Below are 24,603 nucleotides of genomic sequence, written 5' to 3' on the forward strand. Positions count from 1 at the left end.
AAGCCTCCGCAGGAACTGCATGCAGGACAATCCTTTGCTGCTTCAAAAGATTAAGAAATTGTGAGTTTGGGGTCTTTTTTAAAAATGTACTATTCATTTATTAGTGGGAAACTGTTTGCCAGAGGCAGGTTCACCTGAATAAATGAAACATCACGCCGTTATGGCACAACAGGGTGGGCTAAATTGGCCAAATGTGAGTTTGTGCTGTGTGTGTTTTTCGTTGTGTTTCTTCTCTAATTGGACTGTCTGAATGAGTTTTTCTGCCTGTGTGTGTGTGTGTGTGTGTGTGTGTGTGTGTGTGTGTGTGTGTGTGTGTGTTGTGTGTTTGTGTGTGCACGATGCACAAAGGGCCAATGAGGGCGGTGCAGACAGTTTAATGCCTCCACCGAGGAAACAGGTTCAAGGGGAAAGAAGCTCACTTTCTTTATCACTTTTTCATTCTCTCCGTTGCTTTCTTCTCATCTGCTAATTTCACTCCTTTTACTTTTCCTGTGGGATATTTAGTGATCCATCCATCCGTTCGGAGGCTCCACCCTGCCCTGCACAAGCAGACACACAAACACGACCACAGACGCTCCAATTAGCGGCTAAACCGGAGACTAAGCGCAATTAGAGCAAGCCGCAATCCTGCAAGCTCTGGTGGACTCATCCTCTGTGCACGTGCACGTGTGTGTCGGCTCTAATTATGTGTGCAACCGTGTGGTGTTACTAGTGTTGCTTCTGTCAGCATGGTTCAATTTTAGTTTTAGTCCAGTCTTTGCGTCAAGCTATCATTTTAGTTTTTATTAGTTTTAGTCACGGTCATTCTCCTTTTAGTCATGTCAAGTTTCAGTCGAATTTTAGTCTAAGATTGTATTTAGCCAAACCCATTTTACAATTCAAACAAGGTTATCTTATAATTATTATATTATTGTTACCTTATAGACTCAAGAATACATTCATTCCAGATACAGAAAACTCTAATTTGAGTTTACAACATATTTATTTTTCCGCATTTCTCCCCGTCTTTCTCTTTTTCGACGACACATTGGGTTTTCTTTTCCACGTCTATGTAGGAAAGTGTATCCAAAGATGGTTCTTCTTCTTCTCCAGCCCCAGAGCAGATCCCCGCGTGGCCGACCATCGGCCCCTTTCTCTATGTAACTTTGTCTTTAATTGACGTGAACCTAGAGCTCTGCGTTAACGGCACGTGACGTCACCCAGCAGCAGAACTAAACCAGAGGAAACTACTGAAAACATGGACATTAAGGATCTTTGTTAGAACATTTCGTCTCGTTTTGGTCAACGAAAATGAAGACACATTTTAGCGAGAGTTTTTATTCTGTAATCTACATTTTAGTCTCGTTTTTATTCCTCTACGATATTGCATTATATATTTAATTATCGTTATCGTCACATGACAGGCATTTTCGTTGCGTCTCGTCTCGTTTTCCTCAGGTGATAAAGGTTTGTTGATGATGATATTTAGTCATAATTTCACAGTAACTTCAGGCGTTACCTGGCTGGAGGACGCTGATGCCCAGCAGGTTGGAGGTGCGGTTGGCGACTCTGCTCCAGCTGTTGTCGTAGTTCCTCCTCCACAGCACGGCGGTGCACTGGTACTTCCCGGCCTCGCGGCGCCCGGCGCGTGTCACCGACAGCCGGAAGTTGGTGTTGGAGTGGGAGCGGTCCACGATGGTGCGGGTGCCCAGCCCCAGCAGCTGCTCCCCCCACTGCAGCGTGCCCTCGCGGGTGAAGGTCACCAGGTCCTTGAAGCCGCCCTGGTCCTCGTCCTCGGCCCGCGCGCCGGCCGGCATGAAGCGCCAGGTGACCGACGCCGGGACCCGCGGGTTGTGACGGGGCTTCACCAGGCAGAGGAGGTCGAAGGAGTCGCCGAAGGATATCGACGGCGTTCGTGACGAGGCCGACACCATGAAAGAGGATTCTAGAGGGTTGGAAAAGACGGGAGAGGAGGTCAGAACAACGACAAGTAGTTTGGAGCTGTTCACTTAAATCCAATGTGAGTCAATGCATGACTGCCTCTCCTGGCTCACTGTGGAGAAGAGGCTCTCATTCAACACACTATCAATGTTTAAATTGGTCACTAGTAGTAAAACTTAGGGCTGGGCGATATGGACCAAAAGTCATATCTCGATATTTTCTAGCTGAATGGCGATACTCGATATATATCGATATTTTTTCTGTGCCATAATTGGGGTTTCCCCCAAAGCATTATAGCATAGCATCTCTGTTAGCTTCATTTTTTTCTGAGGCAAACCCTTAAAAAAACAGTCAGTTTTAATACAAAGCCTCGTGCCAAATGTCACACAGGTTCCTTTATTAACAGAGGTCTGCACAATATCAAAATGTATAAAACAAATGAAATAAAAATAAACTGCCTGCATATATAGAATAAAAATGCTTCTTGAATAAAATAAAACAAATATGCCTTTCCTGCATAACAATTAAATTAAAATACACTGTGCAATTAATACAATGTAGACAGTAACAGGCAGACTTTTCCACTGAGGTTGACAGTTGTGCAAATAACAAAACATTTGTGCAAATCTCAAATAAAACATTCAAGTCAATTTGTCACAAAATAAGCTATATCAAAATCATTAAAAAAAAAAAAAAAAAAATTATTATTATTATTTTTTTTTAAATCGATATAAACGATATTGTCTCGTACCATATCGCGTTTGAAAATATATCGATATATATTAAAATCTCAATATATCGCCCAGCCCTAGTAAAACTCCAGTTTTTTTGTTTGAACAAGTTGTTTTTACTAATACTATTCATGATCACAACACTGGAGGGTCCAGTAATGGTCTGCTTGTATTGCCTCGTTCAAAAACAAATGCTTTACAACGTTCTTTTATCTACTGTATTTACAGTAAATCAATTTTTAAGAAGAAACTTAAATTCTATTTAAGAATTTCTTCTGTTTGGTGTGTTGTGGATGTATGATTTGTTTTAGATGACGGGTTTGTCTATTATCTATTGCTATGGCACCAGCTAATGGGGATCCTCAATAAATACTGTAAATAAACAACAACCTTGTCAAATGCTCTTTTTATTAGTCTTATATCATCTCATAGAGCAACACCGGCCTGAATAACATGTGATTGGGTCCACAGTTATGTGAAGAGCCTTTTCCTGGAAGTAATGTCCTCTCACGGACGACTAGTAAAGGGAACAAAGCTCGGCGCTGCGGCAGATGCAGACGATATTGACTCGTCTCGAAGGACACTGACCTATAAGGTAAAGCAGCTGTAAGCCTCTGCAGGTATTTTTCCACGTGATAATTTCCCCCGTGTGAGCAGACATTTGTGAGCGTGTAAGTAGCTGCTGCGCTCGACTACGAGAGCGCCCCTCAAAGTAAATTGTGATGCAACACGTTAAGCCCGGGGGAAAGATTTCCTCTGAGCGCCAATCCTCAATCTATCCCCGGCCCCTCGCCAAGTCTAAACCGTCCTCATTACGCTGAAAAACATTTACCCAACACTTTATATTACCGCCAACTCATACCTGCATTGAGAACAAGGTACGAGACAGATAATTAGGGAAAAAAACTCTTCCAGGCACTTTAAAATCTCCCTACTCGTCTTATTTCAGGCTATTTCAGAGATGCCGTATGATTTGACTTAAATATGAGAAAGAAAGCTGTGCTAGTGGAGTGGAAGATGCTGACAGAGTCTAATTTTTTGCCATATCAGATAATTTATTTCCCTGAGACTTTGCAGATTCTCCATTATGAGCTTGTCAACAGCGCTGTTGCTTCCCGTCCGTCCCTCACCGAGCCTCATCCGCTGACAGCCGTCATCCCTGGTGTCCTTCAGGGGCCGTAATCAATGGCTTTCTGTCCAGACGTGGCTACTGCCGGGACAGCTGCCCCAGGCCATAATTCTTCAACAGACAATAACTCTCCCCCTCTTGCTTTATCCCTCATCTCCTGGCAGCTCTCTTCATCCATCCATCCATCCATCCATCCATTAGGGATGGGCGGTATGGACAAAAAAATGTATCACGATAATTTCTGGCATTTATCCCGATAAAAATGACGATAAAAAAATACCAATTCAACTCCACCTTTGTAACTATAAATCTATCTCGCTCTCAGATCAGCCATGTTTGTTACACAAAAATGTCATCAACGGGAATTTTTCCTTCCTTCCTTCCTTCCTTCCTTCCTTCCTTCCTTCCTTCCTTCCTTCCTTCCTTCCTTCCTTCCTTCCTTCCTTCCTTCCTTCCTTCCTTCCTTCCTTCCTTCCTTCCTTCCTTCCTTCCTTCCTTCCTTCCTTCCTTCCTTCCTTCCTTCCTTCCTTCCTTCCTTCCTTCCTTCCTTCCTTCCTTCCTTCCTTCCTTCCTTCCTTCCTTCCTTCCTTCCTTCCTTCCTTCCTTCCTTCCTTCCTTCCTTCCTTCCTTCCTTCCTTCCTTCCTTCCTTCCTTCCTTCCTTCCTTCCTTCCTTCCTTCCTTCCTTCCTTCCTTCCTTCCTTCCTTCCTTCCTTCCTTCCTTCCTTCCTTCCTTCCTTCCTTCCTTCCTTCCTTCCTTCCTTCCTTCCAATCAGCTTTACACAAAAACGTCATCAACTGGAATTTATCGTTTTTACCACGAGATGACAAATTCTTCCATCCATCATCCATCCATCCATCCATCCATTCAGCTCCCTCACCGTCTACTTATCTCTGTGACAGAAAAGAGGATTTCACGCCGATCCATTTTTGTTTCGCACACAATCAGTCTTGTTGTCTGCGTGCGAATAAATATGAATGTGTTTGTCTGTGTGTTTCCTCTGTTGTGGGCATTATTGTGACTGAGTATCCATCACGGAGCGGCCTGCATGCTGGCACGCGTGCTCCTTAAGCACCAGCGCGGCTCCTTAAGCCGGCCCGATGGGAGGAGGACGTCTGCGCCACTGCAACAAGCGCGCGCAGCATCCAGAGGGCATCGTCCCGCCGCTCCCAGCAGGTCTTATCAGCAATCAAAGGGATTCCATAAAGGAGACGGCTATAAACTAACCGAAGGTACAATTGCCATAAATACTACGCTGAAATACTGCCTTAAGACCGGTTCACCGGGAGGACAAGTCAATGTGAAACATGGCCGGAGCCTTGATGAGAAACCATTTTTCTTTTTTATTTATTTATTTATAAAACATACAGGAAAGAAAAAGAGTCTAGAAGTGCAGAAAGGAAGAAACCTGGAACGAGGACTAAATCCCTATTTATATGTTAAATCCGAGTCCAACAGAATTGCATCTGAAGGATAAAAAGAGAGAAATTAGAGCCACGGTAAAGCACATTGACCGTCACACATCAGCGCGCTTTAAGAAAATCCCCTGATCAACAAGCACGGAGGCGATGCTGAAGTATCTGATCTAACTGAAGACAAGGAAACCAACGGTCTTCTTTCCCCTGATTTGCATAATGTGCCTCTCGTTCCTCCGACTGATGTTCCTCCTGTTGCTCAAACTTGACAAATGACCACTTAAAAATTGACATCTCTCCTCTGCAGCGCCGGCGTGTGCTACCAGGGAGCTAATCTGTTGGATATACATACACATGTGTGTGTGTGTGTGTGTCCCTGAATTGCAGCCGGTGGTTTTGGCCTGCCGGTTCCTCGCCGCTTCGCTCCATTGGCCTCCTCAGCCCGAGCCGTGGATGTTCAGCTTAACGCAGCGGCGACAGAGGAGACCCACAGACTGTGAAACACATTGCCGCTGCATTTCCATTCTCATAATTCTGACTAATCCATGTGGGTGTGTTGCAAGTGTGTGTGTGTGTGTGTGTGTGTCTATCGTGAGTGTCATGGAAGCGCTGCTCGTGACATGAGGCAGGTGGTGTTAAAGTGTGTGTATCTGTCATAATAGCTCTTTCCCCTAAGCGGTGCATGAATAAACCATGACATATTCAACCAGGAGGACTGCATGTGTTTCCTGAGCCTTTCAGCGAAGCACATGCATGTGTTTGAAGCATGCAGCCTGGACGCCTCAAGGTTGCACACACGTTGTACCAGTGCAAATCTTTACACATCTACCTGAATACAATTGTGAAAAAGTTGGCCCCTTCCTGATTTCTTATTTTTTTGCATGTTTGTCACACTTAAATGTTTCAGGCCATCAAACAAATGTAAATATTAGGCAAAAATAACACAAGTAAACACAAAAGGCAGTTTTTAAATGAAGGTTTTTATTATTAAGGGGAAAGAAAAATCCAAACCTACATGGCCCTGTGTGAAGAAGTGATGCCCCCTAAAGCTAATAACTGGGTTGGGCCGCCATTAGCAGGAACAACTGCAATCAAGCATTTGCGATAACTGGCAATGAGTCTGTTACAGGAGGAGGAATTTCGGCCCACTCATCTTTGCAGAATTGTAATTCAGCCACATTGGAGGGTTTTCGAGCATGAACCGCCTTTTTAAGGTCATGCCACAGCATCTCAGTCAGATTCAGGTCGGGACTTTGACTCGGCCACTCCAAAGTCTTCATTTTGTTTTTCCTTAAGCCATTCAGAGGTGGACTTGCTGGCGTGTTTTGAATCATTGTCCTGCTGCAGAACCCAAGTGGCTGCAGCTTGAGGTCACGAAGAGACGGCCGAACATTCTCCTTCAGGATTTCTCACTTTGGTTCGCTGGAGTCCCAAAGCTTTAGAAATGGCTTTGTAACCTTTTCCAGACTGATAGATCTCAATTACTTTGTTTCTCATTTGTTCCTGAATTTCTTTGGATCACAGCATGATGTCTAGCTTTTGAGGATCTTTTGGTCTACTTCACTTTGTCAGGCAGATCCTATTTAAGTGACTTCTTGATTGAGAAGAGGTGTGGCAGTAATCAGGCCTGGGTGTGGCTAGAGCAGGGGTCGGCAACCCAAAATGTTTTAGATCCATATTGGACCAAAAACACAAAAAACAAATATGTCTGGAGCCGCAAAAAATGAAAAGTCTTGGATAAGCCTTAGAATGAAGGCAACACATGCTGCATGTAGCTATATTAGTTACTGTATAACTGGGGGAAGATGTTTTTTTCATTATGCACTTCGAGAAAAAAGTCAAAATGTCGAGAAAAAAGTCCAAATGTTGAGAAAAAAGTCGAAATGTCAAGAAAAAAGCCGAAATGTCAAGATTAAAAAAGGAAGAAACAAAGAGGAAAAGAAGAAAAAAAGAAGAAAAAAAGAAAAGAAAAAAAGGAAGAAAAAAAGTGAAAAAAAGGAAAAGGAGAAGAAAAAAGAAAAAAAGGAAGAAAAAAAGAGAAAAAAGGAAAAAAATAAGAAAAAGAGGAAAAAAAAGGTCAAACATTTTTGAAAAAGCTCTAGGGAGCCACTAGGGTGGCGCTAAAGAGCCGCATGCGGCTCTGGAGCCGCGGGTTACCGACCCCTGGGCTAGAGAAATTGAACTCAGCTTTCCAAAGATGTGATAAACCACAGTTTATTTATGTTTTTTTTATTAAAAACCTTCATTTAAAAACTGCATTTTGTTTTTACTTGTGTTATCTTTGTCTAATATTTAAATTTGTTTGATGATCTGAAACATTTAAGTGTGACAAACATGCAAAAAAATAAGAAATCAGGAAGGGTGCAAACACTTTTTCACACAACTGTATTATATATAGTATATATAGTATATATATAGTATATATGCCAACTTGGACTATATGGATGCTGCATTATCACATGACTGGACTCACCAACCGTCCTGACGGTGACCGACTTGGTGGCTGATTTCTCTCCGATCTTCTCCCAGCTCAGCTCTGCTTCGTCGCCGGTCTGAAGCCACTCGGTGGCCGTGCAGCGGTACTGCCCCTCGTCCCGGGGCAAGGCGTTGTACACGGACAGGGTCAGCGTGTCGGCTCGCACCTTCTCCACGCGGATCTCCCCGTAACTGGCGCGCTCCCGGTAGGTGGGGCTGTGCCGCACGGTGCCGTCCCGGTCCACGGACCCCACCTCCAGGATGGGCCCGACCGCTTGCTTCTCCACCCACTGCCACACGAAGGACAGCGAGGCCGTGCTGGAGTGGGCCGAGCAGGTCAGCGTGATGGTGTCGCCCTCCAGGACCTCCGAGGAGTTACTGGACAGGGACACTGTGATGTTGCTCTCTGAGCAGGAAGACAGACAGAAAGAAAAAGATGGAGGTTGTCATGAGAAATGCAGATGATTCAGAAATAATCCTATTAAAAAAATAGTGTGGTAGATCCGATGTTCCATAAATTTAAACCGTTTTTTTTTTTTTTTTTTGCAAAATCTCCAAAGCAGAGTGCTTAATTACAAAAAGTAGTTCATTAATGTATTCACTACTTTGTAGACTCATCTTTGGCAGGACTTTCAGCTGCAAGTCTTCTTGAGAATGCTCCCGGGTCAGATTGAATAAGAAGCATCTGAATCTTTAGTTGATCTATGAGGTTTTAAACTCGTTCGGTTTTGGCCGGAAATCTGAGGACCCGACAGAAAACTACTGCCAAAACCACTTTGGCAGCGTTGTGGCTGCATGCAAGGGGGCAATTAATGTGCTGAAGGTGAACCGTCCCAGCTTCTGTGCACCTTTGGGCCGGTGTTTTACTGGAGAACCCGTTAGATTTTACTGCATCGCTCCTCTCCTGAGCTCCTGAGCAGTCTTCCTGTACCCACTGGTGAGAAATACCTCCCAAGGAGGGTCCTCGTGTCAGAAGCTGTTTCACACTTTTATCAACAGCTCAACTCAGAACGCAGTACTCGATTTTGGGAATCTCACTCCGTCTGTGACAACATAAGTGCAACTTGTGCTGCAGAAATGAGGTGCAAACTCAGTCACGCATCTCAAGATGGAGAACGATAAAACATTCCCTGTTTATAAAACAAACTTCATTCATTCAAATATAGATTTCTGAGTACTCAAGTATTTACACACAGCGTGGTCCGAGCTTCCCGGAGCCAAGCGGACAGACAGCTGAAGTCTATAAGAGCAAGATAGCATCAGCAACCCCCTCAAGCAGACAGCGAGGAGAGATTGTGAGGCGAAACCTCAGAAGAGGGAGTTTGTTTTCGGTGGCAGCAACAAATCCCAGCACATTTATGTTCCTGTTTGTTTTGAAGCATATCAGGGATGTGAAACAGAGGGTGGCGGCTCCAGAAATAGAAAATCTATTTGTTGCCAGCGAGGTTTTATTATGATGGGCCGATACAAATTAATTCACATGAAACACTGAAATCCCCGGGATATGTTGGATTTAAACTAGCCCGGCCAGCCATCCTAATTCTCTTCCTCTTTGATCCCAAGCATTAGTCCAGTTCCTCTGGATTTGACTTTCATTTCCACGGGTGCAGAAGAAACCGACTCCGGGTGCCATTTCTTACAAAATCTTCAAGTTACAGCACCAGTGTTGGTGATGCTCTTATTTTAAAGTAATTTTTATTTTGATAGGGCTTTATGCATTTTCCTTTTCACCTTTCATGTTCTCCACCCTCGCGAGTGGAGAAGTGAAATCCCTGATGTTAGTTTGTTAATGGTGTAAAACTAATATGTTCAAGTTACCTTTTCTGACTGTAGTAAAAATGAGTTCTCAGTGTGTATTTGAACCTTTAAAATGTCAGTTTTTGAGGCAGATTTGTTGGCATAGTGATGCAGAGATACAGCAGCTTATAACTTTGAAACGGTTAATACTGTATGTATATGAACGCATCTTTTATGTATCTTTTATGGAGCAGTGTTTATTTACTGCTATGCGTAAACCGTGATGTTTCTTTATGGATCCACCACCCGCTTCCCTCTCCAGCATCCATCCGGCAGCTCTTTTGATGGTGCTGAAGCCAGTGAGGCCAAACCAAACAGGCAGCGGACGTTGTGTTACATAGCATCACTCGATATCAGGGGTGTGGCAAAAAAATTGATGCACATCGCAATTCTCATTTGTTCAGAATCGATATAAAATGTCCCAAAATCGATTTTTAAATAATAATAAAACATAAAACAAATCAGTTTTCGGGCGTCAATGTGCAGCCAGTTCTAGAGCATTTTGTCGTTGTAACTTAAGCAATAATATGTAACAGTTGCAGTAGTTCTATCTTAGCATAAATACATGTTTAAAATGTAATAAATGTGAAAAAGACACTTAAATGTCTTCTTTTATCATCTTCTCTTGCAAATCAGACTGGACTAGATCATGAGGAACCGTTGCACACCTATAGATCAAAGCAGACGTCATTATGAAATGAACTGTTTTGAATAGAAAATCATTTTGAATCAAAAATCGATTTTGTGGCTTTATTAATACAATGAGGTCCCAATATTGCTCTGCCCACCTGCCTAATTTTTACTGTATTCCCTCTATACAAATATTTTATACACATGCCAATTTTTCCTGGAGTAAATATGGTGCCTGCTTTTCTATACACACCGTTGTACCTTGGAGCGGACAATTATCAGTATTAACTTTAAAAACATTTTTCTTTTTTTAATTTATGGGTTTGTTATTATATACGTATATTTTGGAGTGAATAATTACGTTGTTGTTTTCTCTTGTTTTATTTGCTTAATACTTAAGTATAATGTGTACAAATGTTGTATGCAGCTGAAAAAGGGAAAAAGAAAGAAGAAAATGTATGTGGTGTATTGTTGTTGAAAACTAAATAAAAATTAAGTTCCAAAAAAAAAAGAAAAATCGATTTTGAACCGAAACGTAGCCCCAAAAAAATCGGAATCGAATTGAATCGTGAGATAGTAAAAGATTCCCACACCTACATGATAATACCTTCTGAGTCGTATTCCCTCCACCTTTACTCCTATTCAGGGGTGACGGAGGCAATAACATGCCTTGCATTATTGCCCAGAGCTCGTTACACACGTGTTCTTCATCCAGAAACAATAACAGGTCTAATCTAAAAACATTTCGAGAAATGAGGCATGTGATGTGAGCCATCGCATTACATCCATCCATCCCCCAACGTGTTTGGTTCGGTTGGTACTGGTGGGAATTTTTGTGAAAAGGAGGCGTACCAAACCCCTTCACCTGAAAACAGAGATTGCAGCAGGGGTTTGACTGGCTCTAACAGAATCTCAACTCTACCTTCTCATTCAGAGGCACTCTTGGGTACCGAAACTTTGGACCAATAGCGTCAGAGCAATTCAGTTGGTGTCATTAAAAATCCAGCGTTTCACCAGCAACCTTAATGATGCTGCCTCTGCTGTGATTCACGGCGGATCTGAACAGGCTCTCTTTTTCAAAGCAGACATTTTGGCTTGTGCAGCAGGAAAAACAAATCCCTGCATCTTTCTTTTCCCCCCAGTAGTGCGACGACGCAATCCTGTAAAAGGTGACACGCATGCGTTTCTGCATGCATGCGAGTTCTGGTGGCCCCCACGGGGCGCATCGCGGTGACAGCTCCAGAAGAGACGTGCAATTTTCGCGTGTGGGCCGAGATTCTCTTTGTAAACCCTGTGAAGATTGTTCATCAAGTCCGCGCGCGCTCACAGGAATGAAGGCTCGAGATCACAGCACTCGGTGGCACTTCAGAGGGAGGGATAAAAGTCTTTTCAGCTGTTTTTTTGCTTCACCGAGACTCAAATCACTTCAGCATCCATCAAACATCACGGAGCTCTGGTTGACCCACCAGATCCCTGCCCCCCCTGGGCCCGCTATCGCAGCCACAGGAGTATTTAGCTTGAGATTTTTCTCTTCTTTTTTTTTTTTAACTCCCCTCAGGCCAAGCTCTGCTGCCTCTCTCTCTCTCTCCATGCTCACCGGCCCTCTTAATAAGCACGAGACCTCGACGAAGATGGAATAAACTCACTTTTCACCCATCATGCTTAAATAAACGAAGGGAAAACCTTTTATCCATCTGTTTCCCTTCATCTTTAATTCTGACAGCATCGCTGTCAGAGTTGCTCCACAGCTACGGGCCAAACTGTACGATATCACGTAAACAAGGGGGATTGTTAGACTTTTACATTTAGATACAGTCATGGAAAATAGTACACCCTTTAGGTTTCATGTAATTCAATGTAACACTACTATCAAAATACCAATTACATCTCTACAGCTTCTCTTCTGGAATAAAGAAGTAGAAGCAGGTGTTACTAATCAAATTTAATTGACTAATTCAGGGGGTGTCAGACTCTATTCCATCTTGGGGCGCATCATAATCACGGTTAGTGTCAAAGTGCCGGTTGTACAGCAACTGCACGACTACTGTTTCAAAGTATATCACATAATTGCCTCTGCATTTAACTACTAGTGACAGATTTAAATTCATTACCATTGTAGAAGTGTAGAAGACACTCGACGGACAAACCGGCCTTCAGGCCGCTGCAGATAAACTGGGTTGTCTCCGTCAGGGAGAAACATGTTGTTTCTCCTCTATCTCTAAATTGCATTTTTAGTTTAAGATTCAAGACTTAACCCTAAAACCCTCGTAGCAAATAGATTAATTCAAGATTCGGCGGCCATCCAGGGGGGGTAAGATGCCATCATGGCACGGCTAATGAAATTAAGACATGTTGCGGGACATGTCATTATGTCTCCACAACACAACAGAACTGTATTGTAAGTGTATAATTATCTGTGCATGTTCCTCGGGGTGGCCGGATAAAACGAGGTGGTGGGCCGGATGTGGCCCGCGGGCCCCCGAGTTTGACATGTCTGGATTAATTGATCATTAGCAAGTGTGACTGTTAGGAGATTTTCATTTGCAGGGATTTCCATGCTTTCATGCTTTTCTGAGGCCCCACTGGTGTTTCGTGTGTCTTATAATGACCTGACCTGCTCGGTGCTGAGTGTTGCTTCGCTGTACCAAAACAACACTCGAGAGAATGACCTTCAGCTGTGTCTGTTGAAAACTTCCTCCAGTAAAAGCTTACCCTTTGTTCCCGGAGCCCCGGCTGTTTCACTCTGTCAGACTAGCGACCGATCTTTGCAAGAAATAAACATTGAAAAAGACATCTTTCATCTCTATTTTAGTTCTCACCATTGTATGTGTTTTTCTAGACCAGGACTACCTCTTTAAAAGGGCATTTCTGGCACAGCTGGTCTGGAGCATTCACGTGTGTGTTTCACTTAATGCCAATGAGGAAAGACATCAGCAATGATCTTGCTATTGTAACTACCAGTACTCGAGTTGTAAAAAAAAAAATCAGGGGGGATGGTGGATTTTATCATATGGGGACAGATAATTTGTGCTGATTACACATAATATAATATATTACAAATAATAGCAGTGACCAAAACAGCTGCAGAAATACTGCAGGAATGACATAGCAGCAGTTAAATGCAGCCTTCTGTAAGCTTTAAATGTCCACTGGGCTTACATCAAATACATCAAAACACTACAATAAAAAACAGTTTTCTGAACTTATCAATATGACTCTGTCCTTCACAGGATAGGTAAAATGGATCACTGCAAAAACTCAAAATCTTAACAAGAATATTTGTCTTATTTCTAGTTAAAATGTCTCATTTTAGTAAAAAAAAAACTCATTACACTTAAAACAAGACTCATCACTGGAAAAAAACAACAATTTTCAAGTTTCAAGTAGATTTTCACTTAAAATAAGTAGAAAAATCTGCCAGTGGAACAAGAGTTTTTTGCTTGTAATAAGAAAGTTAAATCTTGTCCCACTGGCGGATTTTCCTACTTATTTCAAGTGAAAATTTACTTGAAACAGGTGAAAATTATCAAATAAGTTATTTTTCTGGTGTTATTTTTCTGGTGATGACTCTAAATGTTGAAGTAAAACCACATTCATTGATGAAATGACATAAGGGATGGAAAGGGGGGATGACAGTTTTACAGGGGGGATGATTTTGACTGTTTTTATTTCAGGGGGGGATGCCATCCCCCCCTCATCCCCCCTCAACTCCAGTACTGGTTACTGCCCATTAATGTGGGAAGGGTTATAAAGACATTTATAAACAATCTTGACTCCACCATTTGACAAGAAAAATTCAATACAAATATTCAATAATTCTGCACGAGCACGCGTGTGCAATCGGACTGTAGTAGTATCATCAGTAGGAGACAACTGTCAACTGTAGCCATTTTGGTGATAGTGAAGTTATTGAATATTTTTATATGGGGATCGGAGTTTTTAGACAGTGCCTAAGTTTGCGTCATACAGCCGGTTGCATATTGACATTAACATCTTTTGTTCAGTTTAGAGTAGGTCTTGTGTTGATGCCAATTGGCTCGTACAGTAGCTTCTTGTCTGGGTTTCAGGGGTTGGACAAAGGCAACATTTATGCTGATAAGTCTTTTTATTGACTGTCTTTAATTAATTGACTGCAGAAGTGGGAATCTGCGAATATCTGTCCAACTTTACCGGACTTTTATAACGTTAAGCTGAGTTAGTGGCGTTGCTGCACGCTCAAGTTCTTTCCCTGCCCTCGGCTGCAGCCAACTTTAAAAAACTAAATATACTCCTTGATCTGAGAAACTTTCAAATGTCTTATCAGGTTCTTTGTGTTGAAATTCTTTTGAAGCATTCCTCCTCGGGGGAATTTCCTTTGCACACACCTTGTAAACTGCAAATCTGTGGTCCTTTTCGGACATTGTAAAACTCCCATACCGGCAACGCCATTTTCAGTGTTGCTGCTTTGTAGAGAGTGTCACGCCCCCTTAGGAAACCTCGGTCTGAGATGTGGGAACGCACGCGCTGCCTGGTGTTTGTTGTTGTAAAATTCATCTGATCGGCCTGCCATGAACTATTTTGGGAACTCCAATCAAAACAATAGGGGCATTATCGGTCGATTGCGATGTGTTGCCGATCCATTGGTGCATCTCTACTTTGATTAGCAAAAAAACCTCATATCAACTGTCAAAAATGAGGCCCCCTTTCTGACAGCTAAAGTTTGGCCCAAATAAAGCTACAGGACATGCATCTCCCTGAACCAGCAAACTATTACAGAAAGGATGAAAAGGTAGAGAATCAGGGTGTTGCAAAGATCCAGTCAAAGTTCAGGCATCCAGCTGCTTGAGGTAAAGCGGAGTGACCTTCAGAGGGCGGTGCACCATGAGTCAACGCTGGGAAATGCTGCAACAATGTGAGCTACTGATCGAATCTGATAGAAAACATTATTTCTTTTTGTTATTGATGCTAAAAGCGGCTCTATAAGCTACTGAATTATAGCTATGTTCACGTTTTCACAAACTGCTTCTTTATAATTGTAAAAAAAAAAGGTGTCATTTTAGGACAATTTTTGAATATATCCAACATTTAGAATTGAAACACTGTGAATGGAGTTGCCTTGAATGTTGCCTTTGTGCACCACCGTGACCTGGACGACTGAAAAACTACACCACTCTTTTCCACACAGCTGGATGTTGACTTCTGCATAAAATTGTATTTCCTGGACAACTTTATGTTTTCCTCAAACTTGCCCTTATTCATTTCCTTTGAACTTTTTTTCCCTCTCTCTTAATTCTCCCTGTACGCTCCTTTCGGATTTTTGCTGAGCAGAATATATTTTTTCCCTCCACAAAAATACATCCTTTCTCCTTTTCTCGGTACCTCCGGACTTGCCCTTTCTACCAGTGTGATTAAAATTCACTTTGGCAAGAGTGCGCTGTCCGTTGCTCTCTCGTTGCAAAGGTAAACGCATCCATCAGCACTCATTTGTCAGAGGTGTTTACCACCATTTTTCCTTTGTTGTCCCCTCTGCGTCCTTCTGGCTCATCAGCTCTAACCCTTGTCACAACCTATTACCGACCCCCCCCCCCCCCCCACCCCCCCCACGACAATTAGAGTGATGCGGCACATCTAGAAGTTTTGTTCGCATGTACACAGGTGAGAGAAATCAAGCATGACATCATAGCTTTTGCTTCAAACATATGCTCCATGACATAACTCTTTGTTTTTTCTCTCCAGGAAGCCCCTGCTCCAATAACCATGGCTATTATCTTGTGTAAATGTTAGAAGCATCCTTTCTAGGGTATTAAGGGCTTTTGTTGGAAAAACAAAACATCCCTCACAGAGCGACTTCCTGAAGGCCTCTGAGCCAGTGTTTTTTTGTCCCCCCCCACCCCCTGTTTGGATAATTTAGCTGGGGATGTAGGGGTCAGAATAGGATTTTTTATTTTTAATTGCTGTTTCAGAAGACATACTACTGTCGTTAATATGCTTTACTGTGTTTTCAGCAGCTGGCTCCACACACACACTTTTACAGCCCTAACAGACGTAGATGTAACGAGAAGAGAGAGAGTGCAGCATATTCCCAAACGATGTGGAAGAGGAGGAAATATTTCTGTGCCAAAGTACGAAATTGCGTAAAAATGTGTAAGTCAGCTGCTAGCCTGACACAACTCCACCGGCCAGCCCCGCTTAAGCCAGCTGAAGAGGTCTGCCCCAGCAGAACACATTAATTTAGCCCAGGGAACCACTTAGAGGGCCCTGGAGAGCCGGACGCCTCTCTTTGCTTCTGTTCTCTTTCCACTCTTTCATTTCATGCCTGTTAGCTCAGCCTCCTTCAGTCTGGAGTCTTCTACTCTCCATTATCCTCCTATAGTGTAACCCCACCCAGCCATTAAAACCAATACCACAATGCTGCATTACCGATCCTTGGAAATCCACTCAGACAGAAAATGCATCAGGAGTAAGAGCAGCATTATCCTTCGCTCTCTTGCTGAAAACTAACAATAGAGGTGGTGCAGCTCTCTGTTATGGGTCATTGTTGGAAGGGGGAGATGAAAGGGAGGAACATTACTCACTGAGTGGCTGGACGGTGATCTGGACGTTACGGGACCTCTTGCTGCGGTCGATAAAGTCCCCCGTCGGTGTCCTTTCCCGCTCCGTGACGCGGCAGATGTACTTCCCAGCATCCTCCGCGGTCAGGCGCTGTAGCTTGAGTAGGTATACGTTGGGACTCTCCTTACGCACGGTCATGAGGCCAGCTGCCTCGCGGGCGACATACTCAGGCCCCAGGACAGGCACGGCACTTGGGCCCACCACGGCCACCGGTGAGCTGCTGAAGACCCACGACACCGAGAAGAAACGCTCGGGGACGTTCTGCGCCTCAATGGTGCATCGAAGCTCCAGCGGCTCACCGGCCGTGAAGGACCGTCGCTCCGTGCTCACCTGGATGCTGAAGTCCCGGTCTGAAAGGAAAAACAGAAAGAACATGAGGGTTTGAAAGATCTTTTTTTTTTTTTTTTTTTATTGTTGGCTTTGTCTCGAACACAACAAAACCCAATCAAATTAAAAGCATCGAAATATAAAAAAAGCTAAACAATTTAAGAGTCTCATTCAAAAATAAAACACACAGCAAAACAATGTGTTCGAGAGGGAACAGGAGGAAGCAAAACGCTTATTTAGTCCTGTCCCTTCCTCACAATATCATATCATATATCATCTATAAAAATTAAATAAAATTAAAAGAAAAGAAAAGAAAGAAAAGAAAAGAAAAAAGAAAAGACAAAATAACAAAAAATAAATACAACACAAACAACCAATAAGCGATATCAGTAATTATAATCATAATTGAACCGGTCTCCTACAATATTCTAAATTCAAGAGTCCAATCTCCCAGTCACCTCTACAATGATCCTCTGAGAATGAGAACAGTCAGTCATGAGTTAAGGTTTCAGGTTTAGTTCACTTCCTGTTTTATTTTGAAAATCCTTTTCCTATCGTGTTAAGTTCTTGTTCGACTTCCCTTGACCAATCTTCCCTGACATAATGTACCAGCATCTCGTCAGTCCCAGAGCGTATATATTGTCTGGTCTTTCTTTCCCTTCACCCTTGTTGGTCCCTGCCGTTGTTCGTTTTCTTTTGCTCCAGTTTAGTTTTGTCCTTTTGGGTTCATTCTGGGGATTATATTAAAGGACTTTGATTGTACTGATGCCTCTCCATTTCTTGCATTTGGGTCCTACCACAACTCAACCGAGACACAAAACTCTAATAAAACTTTAAGCAAATTGGCATAAGAGAAGAGCATGGACATGGATGTATTTTCTTAACATTTAGACTTGGTGAATCCACTTTCCAAAAGAATATTGTTGTAGTCAGTTTAGGGCTGGGCGATTTTGGACAAAAATAAAATCCAGATTTTTTTTTCTCTGAAAACCCGATTTTCGATTTCGATTTTTTTGGTAAAACTATAAAAGACAATGGAATAAATTGTTTCAAATATTTTATCTTTATTTTTTAAGAAAAATAGCAAACAAATGTCCCTATTGGGAATGAAGTGCAATTGAAACATACTGTAAATCCTCCTTGAGTTTAGTAAAGTGACAACATTTACAATTTTCTTGACCAAACAAACATGACTAGACGAGCTCTGTCTGTAATGCAGCCAGCTGCAAAAAAGGAAAATCGATTTTCCGATTTTCCTTTTTTTAACATCGTCTTGATTAATAAATCCGATTTAGATTTAAATTCGATTAATCGCACAGCCCTAAGTGAGTTGTACAGGAGGTAGTTGAAAAAGCTAATGATGGGAGGACCAGTAAAGAAACAGTTTGCCTTAAAAAGGAAGAGATAAAAAACCTTGTTAAGGTTAGGTCAGAGAGGGCAGCGCTCCTGTAAAAACAGATCTCCACGCTTGGTTTCATTTCAGTGATGAACAGGAAAAAAAACCCTTCTAATTAAAATTCTCTTCAGCTGTCTGAAACCGAGTGGGGTGCTCTCTCCCCTGACTCACAGATAACAGAAAGACTGATCACTGTTAGCACTTCCACGTGGCCAAACTACGCTTTTATCTTTCACATGTGCTACTGTTTTTGCATCTGTATATACCAGAGTCCAGTTTTATTTGCTATTTTTGTGAGTAATATATATTAGTAGATGACTAGGATGTTTCAGAGAGAGTTGCTTTGCATCTCTGTGGGTTAGTAGCCCCAAGCTGTAATTACCAAGACTGTAAACAGGATTTCTGAAAGACACCATGTGGAAAAGTTCAAAGCCTGCCCTTGTTCCAGAGCTACGTATGAAGGGGACGGGGGGGATTTTACAATGGGAAAGAGAGATGGCTAATTGTTTACACATTCACAAATATGAATACCCACATGGTGGCTTGAACTTTTCCATGCCAGCAGTAATGTACGGAGACAACCATTCAAACACATTCAAAGCTATATCCAATTAAAATGACCAATTAACATGTATTTGGACTGAAAACATGTGGCAACAAGGAGAACATCCGAAACTAGAGGCGTATATAGCTCTGCTGCACACATCTAATAAACATCATATCTAATATGGGCTCCTTATTCAAAATTATAATTGTTTCAATACTCAAACTTTAAGATTCCTGGTTGGATTTTCACAATGGAAATGTCTTGTTTGTTCTGTAGGGCTGTTATAAGGGATGAACTGAAGAGTTATTGGTGGAAATAGACACTAACTCTTGATAGAGTTGCTTTGGGATAATGGATGTGGGTTTGGTGTATACAGGACTGTTTCAGAAAATTAGAATATTGTGATTTTCTGTAATGCAATTAAAGAAACAAAACTGTCATACATTCTGGATTCATTACAAATCAACTGAAATATTGCAAGCCTTTTATTATTTTAATATTGCTGATCATGGCTTACAGCTTAAGAAAACTCAAATATCCTATCTCAAAAAATTTGAATATTCTGGGAATCTTAATCTTAAACTGTAAGCCATAATCAGCAATATTAAAATAATAAAAGGCTTGCAATATTTCAGTTGATTTGTAATGAATCCAGAATGTATGACATTTTTTTTTTTTTTAAATTGCATTACAGAAAATAAAGAACTTTATCACAATATTCTAATTTTCTGAGACAGTCCTGTAGATAGATAGATATAACCGGGTGTCATCGGCGTAGCAGTGGAAATGGCTTAGATAGTTGAAGTGGACAACCATCCTGCCATCCTGCTACAAGAACTTTTCCACTTCAAAAAGGCTCCTGAAGGCCACTTTTGCAGGGCCGTTCCTGGTAGTTGAGAGGATCTGGGCCCTGAAAAACTATCCCAAACCCCCCACTAATGGAAACACCTATAAGATGTCATGTTGAGAGGAACATTTAGGAGCAAGCTTTTCCTTTTCAGGAACAAAATTTAACACATATCACACTGATAGCACAGTATTGAGTCTTAAAGTACATTGGAATGTTTTTCTTTAACTGAATAAACTAAGAGTGACCACAGAAATAGGAGATGAACCAGGGGTATGTCTGAAATACCAATGTAGACTAATCTGTTGATCAAAATGGTATGGGAGATTGTGGCAAATGCAGCAGTCATATCAAGGACAAGGATGGAACGCACTCCAGAATCAACAGCGATAAAGAAGGTCATTTGTTATCTTAAACAGAGCCGTTTCAGTGCTGTGAAGTGGACGAAAACCAGATTGCAACTGATTGTTTTCAGAGAGGTGGCCATGAAAAGGAGATGCAACTTTTATTACTCAAGAATTCTTGGGTGAAAAAAGAAAAGATAAGTTAATAAATGCTCACATTTTTGTAGAAAGAAGAGGAGCAGTGCATTTATCCGTTTTAATGTATTAAAACCTTGAAATGCCATTGAATACGAGGTGAGTGGTGCACGTACACCACTTATGTACAGTTTAACCATGGTAGAAGGGAACAAGTCAATGAAAGAGTAGCAGTTAAAAAAAATGGAAATCAAGATGGATAATTATGAAAATATGTCATTAATGTCAGTTTAATGTGGCTTTTTTTTTTTATAAATGTGAATGGAAGCAATTCTAATGGTTAGGCAATTAAGATTGTTTTCTGTTGAAAGAATCAAAATCTTGTGATTAAGTGTGGCAGATATATTACTTGCTGTAAACCACTTTGGCAAACCGAAAGGCTGCTGTAAAGTGCTATAAAAATAAAGTACATTACATTACATTACATTGTGTCTCCATGGTTTTCCGGTCCTGGAGGGTTTCAGCTCTGCGTCATTAAAAGACTTGTCTAGACCTTAATGACAAGCTAATGAAGGGTCCATTCCTATGAATCAGGTGTGTTGACGCAGGGAAACATCGAAAACATGCAGGACAGCAGCCCTCCAGGGCGAGAAATGGACAACCCTGGGTTACAGGGATGGTGTCAAAGACCATGGTCATGTGTACGACCTTACAGGTAAAGTAGGTGTAATAGGTAGATGGATGAATACACAACGATGGCTTCAAACATAACCTTCAGTGGTAGCACACATGCACATAAATAATGCAACAGAAGTGAAGAAGAGAACAGCCAACAGATGGCAAAATAACTGATGTATCGCTCGCTGCAACTGTGAGGACAGGAACACATTGTGTTGTGACATTTGAATGTTATCAGTTTCGCAAATGTATCTGGTTACCGTTCAGGATAGATATAAAATGCTCCTGATAATGGAGCACTTTATAAGGCTATGGGATGCAGCAGAAGCGTTCTGCCTTGCACATGCAGGGCCTGATCAGGTTAGGATGTAAATGTAGAAAAACAAAAGTTAGCAAAAGCAGAAGAAGTGAAAAATGCAGTGTCGAAGACACGGACGCAAAAAACTGTGAGTAGGAAACAAGGGAGGAAGTGAGAGACAAATGAAAGAAGGAGAGATGCATTAGGATTCTGTCTGTTGCTCATCGCTCTCTGATATCGGGCCGTGGGTGATTAGCTAGTGATGAGGCTGTCTTGAGAGTCACTCCATCTTTTTTAATAGGATTCTAATGTAGGAGCTGCCTCTACTCGTTTTCTCGCGCGATCTCTGTCAAATATGCACTTAAACAAGTGAAATATCATACGTTGAAAGTTTGGCCTGAAGACGTACAAGCTACACCTTCAACAGCAAGAAATACTGTACACAAAGAGATAAAGACGAACATACACACTGACATTCAAGGCTTTACATACACAGCCGCACACTGCACAGCAACTGCTTTATTCTCCTCGTCATGCAACAATAACTCCATCAATTATAGATTACAGGGAAGACAGAGAGTGACAAAGGGTGTTGAAAGGGGAGCTCTTCCCTCCTTTTGTCTTCTCCCTGAAGTACCAGGAACACATGTGAAAAAAAGGAAAAGAAAAACCTGCTGTACATCTGAGCTCCGACTCCCCGTCTCTCCGTCTCTTCCACGGAGTACTATCTGGGGCGCCATCAAGCCACATCAAGTCCACAGCCGATCTGATGCTTAATGGAGAAACGCAAAACGATCCCACTTTGAAGTGATTTGCTGGCACGCCACCTTGGTAAGTGAGCGAATGCCAAAGCAGTTTATCAGCCACATCCCTGGCCCCTTTTTCTTGAGACCATACAAAGGGAGCGTTTATGGAACAGGAAAACATGATGGGGTCAAGATGGATGGGAAGCTGTAAGTAGATGGAGGAGTCATAAAGCAGCTTTTGTTACACGTCCTTCCAGTCTATGTAGAGGTTGATGGCTTATTAGATCATTATCGTGTGAGCGATGCTCCCCCATCAGGCTTCCCAGCACACGCTCCGGTTCTCCCACATACTTCCATCATGCATCCCTTGTTACTTTCTGATCCCATTTGCCCCGCCTCGCCCCTCCTTATCCCCTTACTTGCTAACTCAATCCATTTGTCAATTGTCTTCCTTATAGTTTGGCAACAAGCAGAGGTTTCTTCGCTAATAGACTAGACTGGTACAACTTGCTGGCCGGAACATTCGTGGCACTTTTGAACCCTGGACCCCCGGTTTCCTCGGGAGGTTGTTTGCGGGTTTTCCGTGTCAAACATTCACACCATTCGGAGTCGTTTCCATTTATTCTGGGATTTACTTGTAATGTTGCCCGTCAAGCAGACACAAATACAAAAGTGGGGAGTCTGCGGAGGTTTGGCTAAGCCCCTTTTTAGTGGGCTAATGAGCTTAGAGGGAGATAGTGATCAGCAATCAGAGGAACCCTGCCCACATGCAGACATGTGTGCCTGTCAGAAGGACAGAAGGGATCTAAACCGGCGTGACTACCACCCTCCGTCTTCGTTCCCACAGATTGTTTTCCCTCTAACCCCGTGACTAAGGATCAGAGGGTGGAGGGCACGGGGGTTGCCGACTGATAACTGGGCCGGCGGTTTGATGCCCAGCTTCACACGGCAGGGTGAGTGTCAAAGCGGCCCTCGGTTAAGACGTCGGGAACCCACAAGTTGTTCCCCGGTGGGGGAAGAGCCTTGCACGTCAGCTTCGTTCACGCTCACGCAAACTGCTGGAGAGGAGAGTCGGGTGGATGCCGACTCGGAGGACAATTACAGAGGCCTTTATCCGGTAACCCATTATGGCACATGCTGAGCACACCGCAAGGAGGTCTAACCCCGCGTAACCTCAGCGATTCTCCTGATAGATGCCAACAGGCAAATCAACGCCTGGATCAACGCTGGAAAAGCCTTCGAGTTACCACTAGTGTTGTTTCTGGCAGCCTGTTTCAATTTAGTTCTAGTCTAGTCTTTGGGTCAAGCTATCATTTTAGTTTTTATTAGTTTTAGTCAGGTTCTTGCTCCTTTTAGTCGTGTCAAGTTTCAGTCGACTAAAAGTTTCAGCATTTTAGTCTTTTTTTAGTCAGAATTGTCCATGAACATTTTAGTCTAGTTTTAGTCAAAAATTGTTTTTAGCCAAACCCGTTTTACAATTCAAACAAGGTTATCTTATTATTATATTATTGTTTCTACTTACCTTACAGACTCAGGAATTTGTTCATTCCAGATACAGAAGACTCTAATTTGAGTTTACAACATATTTATTTTTCCGCATTTCTCCCCATCTTTTTCTTTTTCGACAACACATTTGGTTTTCTTTTCCACGTCTATGTAGGAAAGTGTATCCAAAGATCTAAAGACTGGTTTAAAGACTAAACTAGAGGAAACAACTTAAAAAATGTATGTTAAGGATCTTTGTTATAACATTTTGTCTCGTGTCATTTTGGTCAACGAAAATGAAGACACATTTTAGCAGAGTTTTTATTTTGTAATCTACATTTTAGTCTTGTTTTTATTCGTCTATGATATTGCATTATATATTTAATTATCGTTATCGTCACATGACCAGGATTTTTGTTGCATCTCATTTCGTTTTCCTCAGGTGATAAAGGTTGGTTGATGACGATATTTAGTCATAATTTTTTGTTTGACGAAAGCAACTTTAGTTACCACGACCAGGATGACTGAGTCTGCACCAGCGTCTTCATGGTTCTCTTTTCATCCCCAACTGAACACATTGTGATTATTTTCACGTCAGACCAAATTTCTTCTCCACAAAAGGAAGCAGTTTAACATAAACACTCACGACTTCAATGGTCGATGTCAGAGCTCATTCATTAAGGATCTTTCCACATCTTCTCATGTGCACTGACCCTTATCAGGAATAATAAGTTGCCTTGTGTTTCAAGGCGACAGCTGTACTCTCGGTTGATACTGTTCGGCTTTTGTCGAGGACACCGTCTGGAGCGCAACAGTTGGAAAACTGAAAGGCTCCTTCCTCTAAATGCATGTCACGTTTCCCACGTGCATTTCAGGAAATCATAATGGATTTGGTTCGTTGGCGTCTCTTGTAAGCGGTTCAGTCACATTAAAGATAAGCTGCATCCAACTTTGATGTTGCAAACATTTGGTTCGTAACGGTGGATGGATATTATCACAGCAGACAGTACGAACTTTCAGGCTTCACCGCAGCCTGAAAGGAGGAAGAAAAGCAAAGCTTTCATCTTTTTACCTTCTTTCCATCCCTTCTCCCAGCATCACAAGACTGTTATG

At 42.2% G+C, this 24,603-nt stretch overlaps 1 protein-coding gene across 1 annotated transcript in view; it reads right to left on the bottom strand.

The window, feature by feature from the left end:
* Positions 1-24,603, bottom strand: part of igsf3 (immunoglobulin superfamily, member 3) — a 118,855-nt gene that overhangs the window by 32,895 nt on the left and 61,357 nt on the right. The window contains exons 4-6 of the mRNA XM_061723388.1: positions 16,651-17,037; positions 7,668-8,075; positions 1,499-1,924 (exon numbers count right to left, since the gene is read on the bottom strand). Of these exons, the coding sequence (XP_061579372.1) occupies positions 1,499-1,924; positions 7,668-8,075; positions 16,651-17,037 (1,221 nt within the window). The remainder of the gene's footprint in view (positions 1-1,498; positions 1,925-7,667; positions 8,076-16,650; positions 17,038-24,603) is intronic.

This window comes from Cololabis saira, chromosome 6 (genome assembly GCF_033807715.1).
Source record: "Cololabis saira isolate AMF1-May2022 chromosome 6, fColSai1.1, whole genome shotgun sequence".
Classification (NCBI taxonomy): Eukaryota; Metazoa; Chordata; class Actinopteri; order Beloniformes; family Belonidae; genus Cololabis; species Cololabis saira.